The sequence below is a fragment of the Lampetra planeri genome, chromosome 57 (assembly GCF_965212315.1).
Source record: "Lampetra planeri chromosome 57, kcLamPlan1.2.h2, whole genome shotgun sequence".
Lineage (NCBI taxonomy): Eukaryota > Metazoa > Chordata > Hyperoartia > Petromyzontiformes > Petromyzontidae > Lampetra > Lampetra planeri.
Window position 1 is genome coordinate 6337750 of NC_136163.1, and position 16067 is coordinate 6353816.

At 45.0% G+C, this 16067-nt stretch overlaps 1 protein-coding gene across 1 annotated transcript; it reads right to left on the bottom strand.

Annotated features, from left to right (window-relative positions):
• Window positions 1–632: 632 nt before the first annotated feature.
• LOC144735771 (intelectin-1a-like) lies at window positions 633–15388 on the bottom strand. Its single transcript, XM_078618282.1, has 8 exons — window positions 15334–15388; window positions 12420–12569; window positions 11232–11366; window positions 9087–9340; window positions 6005–6163; window positions 4328–4451; window positions 2747–2850; window positions 633–821 (listed from the first exon to the last, which is right to left on the bottom strand). Exons 1-8 carry the CDS (start codon window positions 15386–15388, stop codon window positions 669–671), a joined length of 1134 nt encoding a protein of 377 aa, XP_078474408.1. The 3' UTR covers window positions 633–668.
• Window positions 15389–16067: the final 679 nt, after the last annotated feature.

Consider the following 16067-nt stretch of genomic DNA (forward strand, 5'->3'; position numbering starts at 1 on the left):
TTATTCTCACCTGGAATTTTGACATCGTTTCGAACAAAATGGCCCTCATCCAATTGTCTGATTTGATTGTGACAACTGGTCTTAAAACTATCCATTGAGATGCAACAACAATCGGTGCATTGAACGCTTGTGGAAGTGGCAATTTAGTTTTTGTCTACGACGTGTTTGCAAAAGGGTCTTTTGTAATGCAAGTCTTGCCATTATTTATTGCGTAGCCTAACCCAACAAAATGAAATTCACTAATAGGGTTTTTCCCCTTTTTTCTGGCAACAAAACTAACACCTTTAGCAAGGAATCATGTTTACATTAACCACAATACTTGCAGTCAAATGCAAACAAAAAACAATACTCTGATAATGTATGCATTGTCCTTGAAACTGATTGGTCCACACCAGAGACAGCCAAAAGGCATCATCTGGTCGAACACCATATGAGACTAGGCTCTAAAGAAAGCTGTCTCTGGTGTGGACTAATCAATTTCAAGGACAATGCATAAATTATCAGAGTATTGTTATTTGTTTGCATTTGACTGCAAGTATTGTGGTTAATGTAAACATGATTCCTTGCAAAAGGTGTCAGTTTTGTTGCCAGAAAAAAAAGGGGAAAACCCTTATTAGTATATATTGGTACTGGCAAAGGAGGTCCCATGATGTAAAAAATGAAATTCGTCAGCGGTAGAAGATGAGTACGGATGCCTCCAACAACTTCTTGGAGCAGCTCCAGCTGATCTGCGTCCCGTAGCCGTCCCAGTCGAAGGCGGAGAAGTCGCCGCACTGTCTCGGAGACTGCTGGGGAACGTATCCTGCACCGCCGATGCAGTACTGCAGAGAGACAAGCACGGATTAGAGTTCTCGGCTGAAGCAAAGTCACACATCGACATGGCTGAGAAATTGGGGAAGAGCGGAGTCTGAGATCGGCGTTTATGTACGGTGAACCTCTCGGTTATACGGTTAAACACTCGGTTATCCGTGAGCAGGTTTTCTGGGTTGTACCATGTTTGAAAAATGTGTAAGAACCATGTATGCAGATATCGGTTCGGTTATTATCTGCGCTTCACTCATTGAGGGTCGGTGACTCAGCGTCTACGTTTCTTTAAATAAATGTAAACCGTTAATTTCGTGTGTGAAGTGTTTTTAATGGAGGCAGTTGTAACTATTTATTTGCCATCCACTGCAGCAAGCCTGCCTTTTGTTGTCACTCGTTAAATGTCAAATGACGTGTGTGCTACCCAAAATATTCAGAATTTTAGGACACATGCATAAAATTTGGTAACAAAAAAAATAAAAGTTATCTGCCTTCTTCTTTAATATGCCATTTTTTGGGGGATTGCAACAGATTACAAATTTGATGTTGAGATTTCATATCCATTTGACTGCTTCAGGAATAGCCACCTGGATTTGTTTCAGATCGCTGTTGAATGATCCGATTGGACAATTGTTCACGACACGTTACATGGTCTGAGGTATCCAGTTCTCTGTGATCAGAGAGATATATATACATTTTTGTGTGCCCTTAACAGTTTTTCGTGAGTGGCCATACTCATCACCCACTCCTAAGGCTTCGTCTAAGTAGACTCGATTATCCGCGTGCGGTTTATCCAATTTCTGGATTAACTGTGCACCTGAGATTTTGACGTAAATTAAAAACTCATGGATTCTCCCTTAAGCACGAATTAATCATCTAAAAACAGGCCCACTCTGTCTACTTGACGGACCTGTTCTCCACCTGAGGACGGCTGCTTGCGTTGTGGCCGAAACGTCGTGAGAATTATTTTACTATGTTTTATTTTTATTATTTTATTATTTCCCTGTGTTATTCTTGGAAATGTTTTTTACAAGCCACGTGCTTAAACCGAACAAATATGTGCTCCGGTTAGTCCGAAATCCACGTGATCGCCTCTACAGTACAGTAGTAGCATATATTTACAACAGTGGGCGGAGTTTGATTGATGTTGATTGGCGTGGCTCTGCTATCTACTTAGTGAGCTGAGTCTTCTGCGATCGTTAGTATTCATTATAAGTTGAAAGAGTAACAGTAGAAATCGTCAGTTGTGCTTAATTTTGAGTGCTTTATCCGATCATGTATTTGTGAGTGTTAATTTGTGAAACTGTGCGTGTGTTTGTGTATGGACTTTTGTAATTAAACAGGTGAAGGAGAGAATGTATTGCTCATTTTTGGTTCATTAGCATACCAAATTTCATAATTTATACATATACTCGTGTTTTTTTTGCAAAGAGATCCTCGTTAAATAGTTCTATTTTGGATTATCCGCGGCCATCCTTGCCGTCGTTAGCGTGGATAATTAATCGAGTCTCCTGTATGTGCAATTGCTATACAGCAGAGGTGGTGGAGACCCTTTTCTTTACTACAGAATAGGACTTTCCACCGCCTCAGTTGATCCAACCGCACATTAACACGCAACTTAGTGTTATCCAATAACAATGCAAACAAAAAAACTGAAATAGGGCTCGCGTTCACAGACGGACTGAGTGAGCGCTGGCAAAACTCACAGAACGCAAAGTGCTGCCAGTTGGGGCATTTACGTTACCAACGACAAAACCAAAGAGTACGTTACCAGTGATGGATGCGTGCCTTTCACAGGCCTATTTTTGAGGTGTTTATGGCCCTATCAAATGAGGTGACGGGGGGGGTTAGTTTCCCCGGGCTCTGCTTTACCGTATGGGGCGAGTGTAACATGACATCACTCTCAACACCGTGTGTCGGATGGTGCAAATGCTCCTCTCACATGCTCGGTGTTGCACTTGAGAGCCATGACCCCGGAGCAGAGGGCGAATGGGGCTTTCTCCGTGTTGAACACTCGGAACTGCACAAACCCTGGCCGTGTTTCACCTGTAGTGGGGGGGGGGGGTGAATCGTTGTTCGGTCGATCTACTGCTGGATGAAGGAGTCCTCAGTCACCCGCCCATATTTCTACGACGCAATAATCCACCTCGAACCTGATTTCATATTCTCTACAGTCGAACCCCCTCTCAACCACGGTACTTGGTTCCACGAAAGCGGTCGCTAAGCGATTTGGTAATTAAACGAGAATAGGAGATGCACGTTAAAGGCTTAATTCGTTCAGATCGCATCGAAAGTTATCATTTTTCACCGAATTTTTTTTAATTTTAGCTATTTAAACAATGGATATCAATACATAAAGATACCAACAACATTATAAACACATAGTATTAACATTAACACGGTTAATCAATGCATTAATTCATATTTACTGTACCTACAACAGCCCGTCGTTAACAAGGGAATGGTCGGTAAGTAAACACATTGGGCTCTATGGAGGCACTACACATTACACTTCTATATACACTCCACTACTATACACTACACATTGGGCTGTATGGAGGCCTGTCGTTAAGTGATTAGTCGTTAACAGGGGTGGTCGTTGAGAGGGGTATTTCCTCAGTGGATCACCCCTCGTTCATCCCAAGACCCCCTAATCTCTCCCCATTATAACCACGACCATTACTGTTCTTCCTTCACATTCTCTCTCCATGGCGACCACTCATTCTCCGTCCATCCAATGCGTTCATCGTCATTTGCTCTCGTATAAAACAAGGTTTCACTTAATTCACGCATCACCGGTCCGCCCATCACTTCCTCTCGTCTTATTGTATTCACCTCGTCTTCACCATTACGTTCATACATACGGTTGTTAGTACTCAAGGCGCTAAAAAAATATGACAAGACGAGATGCTCCATTCCTTGCCTATTACTCAGTCTTCATTCGTGACCATCGCTCTGCCGAACTAAAGTTCCGCGATTCTGTTAATTAAGTACGACCGATCGTTCACAAGTCGTATGATTAAAAATAATAACAGTCTATCTTATTGGTTCTTTCGGCAAAGTCACGTAGAATGGAAATAATAAAGTAATAAAATAAAACATAATAAAACTTCTTTTATTTTATTATTTTATTTTATTATGTTTTGTTTTATTTTATTATTTTATTATTTCCATTCTACGTGACTTTGCCGAAAGAACCAAGAAGATGAACCCCTGCAGTCACGAAAGCTTTAAATCGAAAAATAACAGTCTAATTGCGGTTCGTTCATAAGTATGGATATTCGTAAGCGAGACTTTCGTATCTCGGGGATTGCCTATGTTCACACTAGCAGCATGGAAAATGGAGGCTTGCTGTAGACCTGCTAAGCGTGATATACTGTACATATTGTTGTGTTTTACAGACATTACAAGTAAATGTGGTGCCATCAATGTGAAGTCCCTCCTCTCTTCATTTCGAACGTGCAACATGTTTCGTGCGTGAACCCAATTTTGACGAGTTAAACGCTCGGTAAAAGTCACTCACCTATACAGTTAGGGCAGATGAGTGAGTTGACAACATTGTTGCTTCCAAAATCGTAAACTATTGGGTAAAAAGGTCCATTATTGATTTGACAGGTGCCTGAACCGAACGTCAATGGGTAGAAATTCTGAAATATAAACAGTGCAAACAATTAGATTTTAACAAGGGCGAGACTACTGTCCCTGCAGATTTGTGTGAAAAATAGATTTTTGGTATAACAAACCTTAAACCCTCACCCCAACCTTAACTCTAAGGCCTATCCCCTAACCCGTAAACCTAAACCCAACCCCTATCCATTTCCCTGAATGTTACCTGTAAGCATGAATCTCTTACTTTATGCATGAGTTAAAATGTATTGTAGAGACATTGGCGCATTTGACCATGTTTTTTTAACAACAACAACAACAAAGATCAAATTTACGTAACTGTTCAGCTATTACAGCATTTAGAAGCGTTTTAAAACGTGCTATTAATTACTAGTTACAAAGCAACACTAAATAATTTAACAGTGGGCAATACATGGATTGCGTTCCGTCCGCGAATCGCGAAGATACTTTTTTGTGAATCTCGGGGAAAAACAAAATTAGATCATGAGCATGACGTCACAGTGGCATCCAGAGTGCTGCTTGGTCGTGATTGGCTGAGGGCAGGTGGGTGACTGGGTGGTACTTTCGGCCCCCTTCCTCCAGACACACGTACGCGGACACGTGACTTGCAGGTGAGCGTGTGTGTGTGTATTGGCACTGTGTGTTGGTACATATGGGGAGCGGTAGTGTAGTGGTTATCGCACTGCGCTACGGAACCCGGCGACCCGGGTTCCCGCTCACGGCTGACACCAGTGGCGATTTTCTGAACCAGTTCTGGGCCTTGCCAAGGTCAACTCAGCCTCAAATGAGTACCTTGTGATGTGTGTAAACATCGCCACTTGGAAGAGAAAGGCGGCCGGGCCTGGTGCTGGCCACCCACCCATGTGTGTGCTGTTCCGGCCTTCATAGGTGCTTGCTAACAGCACTTGCCCCAACAGTATGTTAAGGATATACAGGGGATCTTTGTCTTTGTGTACACCCGGAGCTCAGATACATGCTGCACATGTAACCCCCCCTGCCCCCTCGCCCGAAATCCACAACTGCCCAAAACATCATGGGCAATCGCACACGAGCGCATGGGGCCATGTATGTGTAATGACTAGTGGCCACGGGAGGTAATGACAGAGGAGTCAGTTGTGAGTGCGAAGGGACTGGTGGCCACGGGAGGTAATGACAGAGGAGTCAGTTGTGAGTGTGAAGGGACTGGTGGCCACGGGAGATAATGACAGGGGAGTCAGCAGACAGTGTGGATGCACTAGTGGCCACGCGAAGTCATGACAGGGGTGTCCGCTGTGAGTGCGAAGGGACTGGTGGCTACGGGAATGATCGAGAAGGGAGCGGGGTCAAGTGACGGAAGAGGACGGTGGAGTCTGCTGGTGAAGCGAGCGTCCAGAGTCAGCGAGAATGGTCGAGAAGGGGGGCGTGGCCTCGGTCCGTATATAAGGGAGATGCGCGGGAGACTCGGGGATGTTGCAGTGGGGGTCTCCGCCTGTGTCAAGTGAACGTGACTTCACTAAAGTTCCATCTCAAGAAAAGTGTGTCAAGTTGTCATGGTATATGTATGTATGTTGAACTTCTTTCACACCGTACATACCTTGTATAAGGAGTAAAGGTTCCCCCCGAGGGGTTCCAGAAAGCCGACTTCCGTGTGGTAGCGCAGGATCGCCGACTGCTTCCACTGGTGCAAAGGTGTCCCATTTGGGACGTGCCATATCGCGATATCGTCCGAGTCAAGGTCATAGTATCCCTCGTTCTGAACGCACACATGTGCGCGCCACACAAAAACGGCATTAGACGGATAAAAAATAAACATTTGGGAGGCTTAATCTGCATACAGGGGCTCCTCTACTTAAGAACATTCAACTTTCAGAATTACAAACAAACCTGTCCAGTCGTCTGTTCGGATGGAGAGTCGTTCAACCGCTGAGCATTAGATGGCGATGGTGGCATCTACATCTGCAGAATGCGAAGAACCAGTGGAATCTACATCTACAGGAGATTATTAAACGTTTGAAGCCATTCTCCGTGTTTGGTGTACATGCCGTTCAACGTGTTTGGAATCGACGGGGCTAAAGTTGGACTTACGAACAAATCGACTTACAAACAGACCTCTGGAACCTAACTCGTTCGTAAGTAGAGGAGTCCCTGTACATTGTGAGCTGCCAGCCACTCTCTCTTTAAGTCCCGCCCACTTTCACATAGTCACACCCACTCCCCCCACTAGCCCCTCCCCCACAGTGAGTAGCTCTGCCACTGACCGCCCCGTCCCCACCTGCTGTTCAGATAGCCACTTTCATGGCTCCGCCCATTACTGAGATAGCCACGCCTAGTAGTCAGCGTTTCCCCCTCCCCTCTTTGTGTATGCTGTCGACCATGTGGTTAGAACAAAAAAAATCAACTGAGAAAAAAGTTTAACCTATGACAAAATTATTTTGGGTTTCTTTTTCTTTGCAAACGCTTCAGTACACCAGGACACACCGTCCGATTATCAGATCGTCCAGGGAAAAAATAATACAACGATGTTATTATTGTTGTGTTTTTCTAATGCGCCTGGACCCATCCGAGTGGCAGCTGAGCCTGTCATCAAAACTACAATCTCGAGGAGAAAAACTAAAACAAATATCGGTGACAAATACACCAACTTAAAAAATTCCGCTCCACTACGATCGTTTTAAATGGACAATATCATAAATTCCATATTCCCATGGTAGTTGCCAGTCACTCTATATCACAACCACTGTTAACTTTCCATACTGCGGTATTTATTGTATTGACCCCGAGTAGGACAAAGGGCATGTGGACACTCAACGAGGATTTGAACTTGTGTGTTCTGTGCTGTTAATTGTAAATTAATCATTGTGCAGCATCAATGGGGTGTCGTTGGAATTAAACATAGAGGGTCTGTGGCACAATTATTTGTGTATTAAAGTCACTCCGTCCATTTGAGTCAGTAATTCCTGGGGTTGGTCACAGACACTGACATTGGGTTAACAACTCGGTGGTTATAGGAGGCCTCAGGCATACTCTCATGTGATACAGCACACAGATATATCTACTTTGAATGTGGGTGCTGTAACACTGGATCTGTGGCACAATTTTCAGATTACTAAAGTCACCCAGTCCATTTGGGTCAGCAATTCCTGTGGTTGATCACAGACACTGACCTCGGGTTAATAGATCGGTGGCTACAGTAGGCCTGGGGTATAATCTCATGTGATACAGCACGCTGATAAATTTGCTTTGAATGTGTGACATAACGTTGAACATTTTCAAGAAATAGATTAAACTTACGGACTAGGCAGGACATTGCTGCGCCTGTAGGGTCCTGGAAAGGCGTCGGCGTGAAAGCGTGTCCAAAGTGGCTCGTAATTAAATATTGGCAGGAATCCCGGGACTGGGTTATTAGACCGCTTTACATTCCCGTTACAAGTCAGTTACACTTGTTCATAGGCCCCGGCTGGGACAGATTGCCTTGGATCAAGCTTAATCGACTGGAATATGGCTACGGTCGATTTGGTAGCTACTGCGTAGCTGTCCAACAAAACAGCTGTCCACATTAGCGAGGGAATTTTTCCCCTTACAGCGGCGGCCAGAGTGTTTGATTTAACTCGACGGCGTGGCAATAAAAGGTGGTCGAGTGATTTTGATTGTGCGTGTGTGCGGTGGCTTGGGGAATAGCAACTTAAATGTCGATATTCAAGTTTGAAAGCCAAGCGATGGCCATTGGTGTCCCTCCTCCTGCTGCTGCTGCTTCAGTTGTATTTGCAAAGTTGGCAGGAGTTGACAATGTGGTCCACGTCTGGCAATGCGCTCTCCGTTTGAAAATGCGTCCTGCGGCTTGCAATGCGCTCTGCTCTTTACAAATGCGCTCTCGGGCATAGAATGTGCTCTAGGGTTTGGTCAGTATTCATATTATTGGTTCTTTCAGTAAAGTCACGTAGAAGGGAAATAATAAAATAATACAAATTTTACATAATAAAATTCTCACGACGTTTCGGCCACAACGCAAGCAGCCGTCCTCAGGTGAAGAACAGAGCTGTCGGAAAGACCGCGTCCTAATGGTTTGGTCAGTGTTTCCTCTGCTGTACCACCTTTAAAGACGATGAACGGATCCGGGATGAAGGGTCATGCCGGAATCTCATTGAGTCATGATTCTCCATTTGTTTTCGGAGAGCCGTGACACCAAACGGCTTCATCAGTGGCATCCAACAATAGAAACGAGTCCGGGACGTCGCCGTAGGACGTCCGTTTGATGCCTTTGCTGGCAAACGCAAGAACGGCGAGCAGAACTGACCTTATTCTTATGTTTTTTCGGTAAAATCACGTAGGTAAAAAAATTAAAATAAATAAAAGTAAAATAAAATTAAAATAAAATAAAAATCACGACGTTTCGGAGGCAACACAAGCTTCCGTCTTCAGGTGGAACCGTCACAGCACGATTGCTGTATCAAGTAAATGAGAGATTCCAAGAGATACTACCCCGTATATATACTGGTTGAGGGGGGGGTGAGCCAGGACAGGCCCCCTTTTTATTATTATGGTCGTGATTTTTATTTTATTTTTTATTTTATTTTACTTTTATTAATTTAAATTTTTCACCTACGTGACTTTACCGAAAAAAACTAAGAATATGAATCCTTGCAGTCACGAAAGCTTTAAATCGAAATAGAACTGACCTTGTAATCGGTGTCGGTGGCGGAAAGGATCTTGTTGAAGACATTGAGGTTGGTCCAGTTCTCGTCACCATCCACGAAGATCGGCAACGGGTTGCTGCCTTGCTGGCTGGACCAGCGGTCTCCGATGGCGCACTTGGCCGCGATGTTGTTCTCGTGGACGCTGGCGACCAGGGTCCAGCCCCCTCCCTTGGTGTGCATGTCGCAGAACGCCTGGTAGAGCTTGCCTTCCTTCGTCTGCAGCGAGTAGATGCCATCTGTGCGTGAATACAATGCGCATCGGGAGAGAGAGATCGTGACCAGGGGCAAGGAGTGCAACCATGGGGGGGGGGGCCCGGGGGGTTATGTGGCAGCAGCGTTATGCGACGCACACATGACCCCAGTTGGCTACAGATAAACAAGTTACACACATTTTATGAAAATTAAGAATAGAAGTTTCCATGATAGAGCTGCTCACCCCAAGCTATAAATGCTCTGACAGTGCCTTGTCTTTGTGCTGTTCTCCTCTGCGTTGTTCCCCGCTCTAACACTGCTGGTGAGACAAGGCCATGAACGAGGCTGTCTCTGGGGTAGGCCAATCAGTTTCAAAGACAATACTATCAGAGCATGTGTGTTTGCATATTCACCACAAGTACGTGTGGTTACTAATAGGGTTTTCCCCCTTTTTTCTGGCAACAAAACTGACACCTTTACATTAACCACAATACTTGCAGTCAAATGCAAACAAAAAACAATACTCTGATAATTTATGCATTGTCTTTGAAACTGATTAGTCCACACCAGAGACAGCTTTCTTTAGAGCCTAGTCTCATATGGTGTTCGACCAGATGACGCCAAAAGGCGCACAGTTCAAAGACAACGCACTACCAGAGTAATGAGAGCTCGGGTTGATCAGCTACATCATGGGACCAGAAAAAAGGGGAAAAACCCCTATCAGTATATTTTGGTACTGGCAAAGGAGGTCCCATGATGTACGTGTGGTTAATTAAGACTTGATTCCTTGCAAAAGGTTTCTATTTGGTGTTTGAACATCTGAACCACCTGTGTTATTGCCAGAAAGGATAAAACTTATTATTATTCTTTTGCATGTGTAGTAGAGTTCACGACTCTTGGACGCCGGAGTTGGAGGCACACGGGTTTATTCACACAGCACGGTTGTGGCATACAACACTAGAGGGGGTGTCGGCCCCCTCACCCGGCTAGCTGGGGATACACGCGCTAGCTACTCCTAGCCTGCCTCCTAGTCCTCCACTAACGGGCTAGGGGAGGCTATCTGGCCCGACACTGGTAAGTCGGGCCCGGTACCCAGAGTCCCAGACCAGCGCTGACAAGAGCACCGGCTCTGGATCTCGGGACCACGCCGCTGGCTCGGTCCTGTTCGGCCCTGATAAGGACGGCGAACCAGGGGAGTCCAGGGCTCTAGCTAAGACGTCTTCAGTCTTCACTGGTTAGCTTAACAGGTTCCCTGAGCCCTCCGATACATCCCCTTTTATACCCAACCCCCCGCTGAGGGGTGGGGCCCCGGGGGATCATAACTCCGAATCAGCCCCCCCCCCAGGGTGCCTGGCGCGGACGTCGTAGAGAGCACCTCCCCGTGCACTCACGTAGCCCCGCCCACTGTGTTTGTTTGCCATAAGCTGCCATGCATAACGGGCTCTCTCTCTAACACCCCTACACATGCATTGATTCTGGCAAAAAAGGTCCCATGATAAGTAAAAAATATATATATACACGTGTTTTGAATTGTTTTTTTAAATATAGGAGAACAATACAATTTAGTTATAGCCTATATATTTATTGCAAGGAGTTAAACAAAGAAAAAAACCGTAGGGATTTCAGTTCAAGTGAGTCGGGAGAAAGAAGGGGTCGGCGAGCACAGTCGTATCTTGCATAGCCACCAACTTGCATAGCCACCCACTTGCATAGCCACCCACCCCCGTTGCAATAAGTCGTTGTGCCCCCTGTGCAGGTGCTTCCGATAGCATCGATGTGCAGAAGGCCTGGGACGAGGAATGAGTTGGCAAAGAGGACAAGAAAGGGAGCCCCAACCATTCGCGGGGAGAATGCCAGGACATGGAATTGTTACCGAACAGAACAGCCACGTCCTCGACGCCGAAGATAAATGGATGTGATGTTTTTCAGGATTACCTTTGGTTGTGCCTGTCGTCTCTTTTATCTCCAGGCAGGATCTCGGGTACTTTTTGCAGCACGCATCCGCTAGATTTTTGGCACAGCTGGTCCAGTCGTATGAATTGTCGCATGTCTTCTTGGTAATCGTAATGCCTGCAGACACACCTCATGCAGTTTAATACGTAGGCTTTCGCGACCAATATTATTAATAATAACAAAGCACCAAATAGGTTACTACTCCAGCCTACCGGTGTGTTGGAGAAGTAGTCACTATTTGGCGCTGTGTTTACGTGACAAATCCCTTACTAATTGGCTGTGTCGGATGGTGGAGGGTTTCGACACATTCATACTTACGCGATCTAAGTTAAAAACATTTACACCTCATGCAACCCGATTTCATACTCAAGCATTCTGATTCCACTAGTCAGACCACTCTTATGTTCTATTAGAAACTCGCTGATCATTTTTAAACCGACAATTCTCGTTTTCTGAGTTCGGAGAGTAGTGAGGCAGTGGTTAGTGCGCTACATTATGATCCCGATCACTTTCAATCCTGGCCGCGGCTAACAAGTGCTGATTTTACATCAAAATCAATCCAGCTCCCCACACCCCCCCCCCCCCCCCCATTTTTGTATTCAGCTCTCCCCGGCCGATGTGGTTACTGTGGTGAGAAACCACATTAGCCAATCAACCCCCATGACCAACAAGGCAAGTGAGAATGCACGATTTAATGCCATGAACCTCTTGGGCGACAGAACATCGATCGATCCCCTGGTCTCTCCGGGCCCAACAGCTCAATACTTTGTTCTCCTGCCCACTTTGTGGCCCAAGCGTGGTGAGATTCTGCAGTGGCGAAATGTTAACTAACTCGCCTGGTACACAGGAGGTCGTGGGTTTAATCCCGACCCGAACGCCTGCTGCTGCTGTATATTTGGAGTTTGTATATTTCACGCCGTGGTCACGTGGGATTTTTCTCTGGGTCCTCCCGTTTCCCCCCCCACATTTAAACACACGGGTTTAGAGCATTCGGTAGCTATACATTTCCACGTGCTAATCCACTTTGTTGAGCTATCATTTGTGGCCAGGTCGCTTCTGAAAAAAGAACTGTATAGCTCAGTGGGCCTTACATGGTAAAAAAAAAATAATAAAGTTTAGTGGAGTACAACACGCGGAATTATAGCGAATCGTTGGAGCGTGCTGACCTACCACCGTCGTCAGAAGCACTGAAGAAGTTTGGGTACTTGACCGGTCCCCTCACCGGGGTGACACCATTGGTGGGGATTATTTCGACGGCAAGGCCGCTAATGGCTTGAGTGACGTTGTCCGCCCGTGTCCATCTGCCACCGACAGCCGCAGCTGGAAGACCGCACGGACGTGCGCCGCATGATCCGTGAGCACGATTGGCGGCGACGTACGGTCAGATTCGCGTCCGGCACTGTTAGTCCGACCCCCTCCGTCTAGCAACCATTGTTTAAAAAACAAAGAGGGCAGTCAGGGCCAGTCCTCGAAAATATGGTTGGCTGTCGGACAGCGCTGTTAGGTTTAAGGACATCAGTGTATGAACTTCACCGCTTACGCTGTCAAATCCGGGGGAAATGATCAAGCATGCACTTAGAGAGACTCACACTGTTTTAAAGTGGGCTGGGGGAATTGACATCACTCCGTCAAAGATCTTAAGGGGGGCGAGGGAGAATGCTTCTATACACAAAAGTGGGGGGGGGGGGGAATGTGTGGAAATTATATTTGTGAATACTGTTACAAATCAGCACTGTTATGACTTGCCCACAATTATCCTTCCACATTTGGGAAGCCGACAGTTGGTTAAATTAGGAATGTTTCCTTTCAACCGTGATGTGTTTCTTGCGCGTGAAGGCTCAAAATATGCCAAGTAGCCAAGCAAAGTTGTAACAGTGTTATTATTTTTCGATTTAAAGCTTTCGTGACTGCAGGGATTCATATTCTTGGTTCTTTCAGTAAAGTCACGTAGAAGGGAAATAATAAAATAATAAAAATAAAACATAATAAAATAAAATTCTCACGACGTTTCGGCCACAACACAAGCAGCCGTCCTCAGGTGAAGACAGAAGAGAGAGCTGTCATTGGAGCGCTGTCTTTCAGACAGCTCTGTTTCTTCACCTGAGGACGGTTGCTTGTGTTGTGACCGAAACGTCGTGAGAATTTTATTTTATCATGTTTTATTTTTATTATTTTATTATTTCCCTTCTACGTGACTTTACCGAAAGAACCAAGAAGATGAGTGTTATTATTCACAATTGATTTTGGGTTAGGACACGCACTGACTGGGCCATCCCCCTCCACAGCGAAACAAATGGAAATTTCCATGGCTACAATCGTTGAACAAACGTGCCAATTATTATTTTTTTCAGCTCACCAGTAAGTTGAACAACCATTTTCACAACTCTTTGTTTTTTTCGGTAAAGTCACGTAAGGTAAAAATTATAAAATAAATGAAATCACGACGTTTCTGAGGCAACACAAGCTTCCGTCTTCAGGTGGAAACGTCACAGCAAAATGACTGTATCAGTAATTTTAAACTTCTGATACAGTCATTTTGCTGTATCAGTAATTTTGCTGTATCAGTAATTTTGCTGTGACGGTTCCACCTGAAGACGGAAGCTTGTGTTGCCTCCGAAACGTCGTGATTTCATTTATTTTTATTTTTTTACCTACGTGACTTTGCCGAAACAACCAAAGAGTATGAATCCTGCAGTCACGAAAACATCAAATCTAGAACCATTTTCACAATCCGATTTCGTAATTAAGCTGCTCCACAAAGTACAAATTCAGCCGAAGCTATTCCAACTTTGGCCGCATTTGTGGGTTGTCGTTTAGATGCAATAAATAAGCCGAAACAATTAAATAATGGACGAAGCAAATCGGAATATATCGATGCTCAAACGCTGAATGCAAAGTTCAAATTCTTGTACATACATAGTTGTGAACCATTGCAAAATATATCGTATTAAACTTCACTTTAAGAACAGCATTAAAATGTCAGCATCACAAGTAAAACATTCCCGTGAAATGGAGGCCCAGATGAAATAATACGTTACGGAGAAATATATCTTTGAGTGCAATTCCAAAAGTTGTGAAATTAACTGCTTCAGTGACTACGGCTTTATGTCAAATAAAAAAAACCCATCAAGAATATTACCCTCAACGCTCAATGCACGCGGACTTGTTCTTGTCGATGTTTTCGAGTGCCTTTTCTAACCGTGCATTATTAACTTGACGTGAGTCGATGAACTTTGCCTCTCGTGTTGGCAGCGCGCGACTTTGGAGTTCTCTTCCCGATCGCGTCTGAGGTTTTGCTCCCCATGGTGGCGACGTTCAAATCACGGCCAAAGGCGGCCGGCCCAGTTCTATAACACTGGTCAACACACTTTTTCTGGCATAAGGTATTCCAACGGTTTTAATGTTAGTTTGGGGTGCTGATTCCAAATCTGGCATCAGTTTTTGTCTATCACATCAGGTTTTTGAGATATCAAATATTGCATTTTCAATAAAAACTGCAGAATAAAAATATTACATAAATGTGGATATCTACATAAAATGATATTATAAACACACTATCCTAAAAATACAGCACCATATTTTAACACCAAAGCAGTCACTGACTCGCAACAACTTGCAATCATAAGTGACAGAGTTAATTTCGGGTAAAATCAATTAAAATGGGGTATGCCGATAGCATAAAATGAGATGTGATAGAGCAAATCTGAGATCAGATTTGGAATCAGCACCCTGAAATTAGTCTAAAACAGCTGCAAAAGTACAGGCCAGAAAAAAAATTGTTGACCAGTGTAATTTAGCCTCCTGATTATATTTTAGCATCTTAATTATTTTACCGTTTTTTATAATGCTGTGTCTTCTCCTTATATAAGTGGATTATTATTTTGTTCACATTTGGCTTTTGTAAATGTTTAGTTTGATCTTAACTCGTGTGAAGTGGCATTGAACCTTGCGCTTCGAAAGTGTGCTCTACAAATAGAGATAAAAAAACCATTATTACCTCGGAAGCGGACATTGTCGTAAAGACGTGAATTACAAAACTAAGAAATCGACGAGTTCATTCATTTAAAAAAATCGAGAAACTTACACACAAGTGCCGCGCTGGTGGTGAGAAACAACAGCAACGCTCCCAGAGTCCCCATCGCCACGTGGAATCCGCAGCTCGTACGGGACGCCGGCTCCACTCGTGGTCCAGATGCGTCCCTCCTTAAATAAGAACCGCTCGCTGCCAAACTCGCAGAGCTAACGCGACATCATCTGTCGAGCGCACGAGGGGCAGCTCTGTAGACTGGACATTTTGGCAGCCTTCCTCTGCAAACAGTGGCTCGGTTTTATTTTTTTGGGCGGGGGGAGGGTGGTAAGCGCCGTCGCATTTCAAGCTCTCTCCTGCAAGATGTTCCAACGGGGGTGGGGGGGAGGTGCCTCATGTCACTTGATGGAGCTCTGGTTCAAGAGAGGTCCTTGACGAATGCGGTGCAAAGATGATGGTGAAGGCCTGGGGGTGGTTTTCGGTGGGCAAAGAGCGCGGGTGTTTCATCCAGCGCAGCGGCTGCGGGTTCTGGCAGAGGTCAAGAAGCGATGGCTGCACTTCTCATGTAGTTGGCGTTTTACTTTACAGCTTCTTTATCAATCCGCTGCTGGATGAAGCCCCCCCCCCCAGCACTCCCTCTTGCCATACTGAGCCACGCTGGTCATTGTGTGCTGAAGTGGGGGGGGGCCGAAGGGCCAGCTCGAATATCAAAATTTCATCTCTGTGAAATTAACAAAAATATCGGCTCGATTGTCATATTTAGCTAACTTTGCTCGAGTACGATTCCCCGA

Bases quoted from the DNA above. Each gene is read 5' to 3' on its own strand.
- LOC144735771 (XM_078618282.1), bottom strand. From the start codon at position 15,388: ATGGGGACTCTGGGAGCGTTGCTGTTGTTTCTCACCACCAGCGCGGCA. The intron at 9,341-11,231 runs GTAATCCTGAAA...ATTCACGCACAG, and splicing joins GACGACAGGCACAACCAAAG to ATGGCATCTACTCGCTGCAG. The intron at 4,452-6,004 runs GTATGTACGGTG...TTTATATTTCAG, and splicing joins ACCTTTACTCCTTATACAAG to AATTTCTACCCATTGACGTT.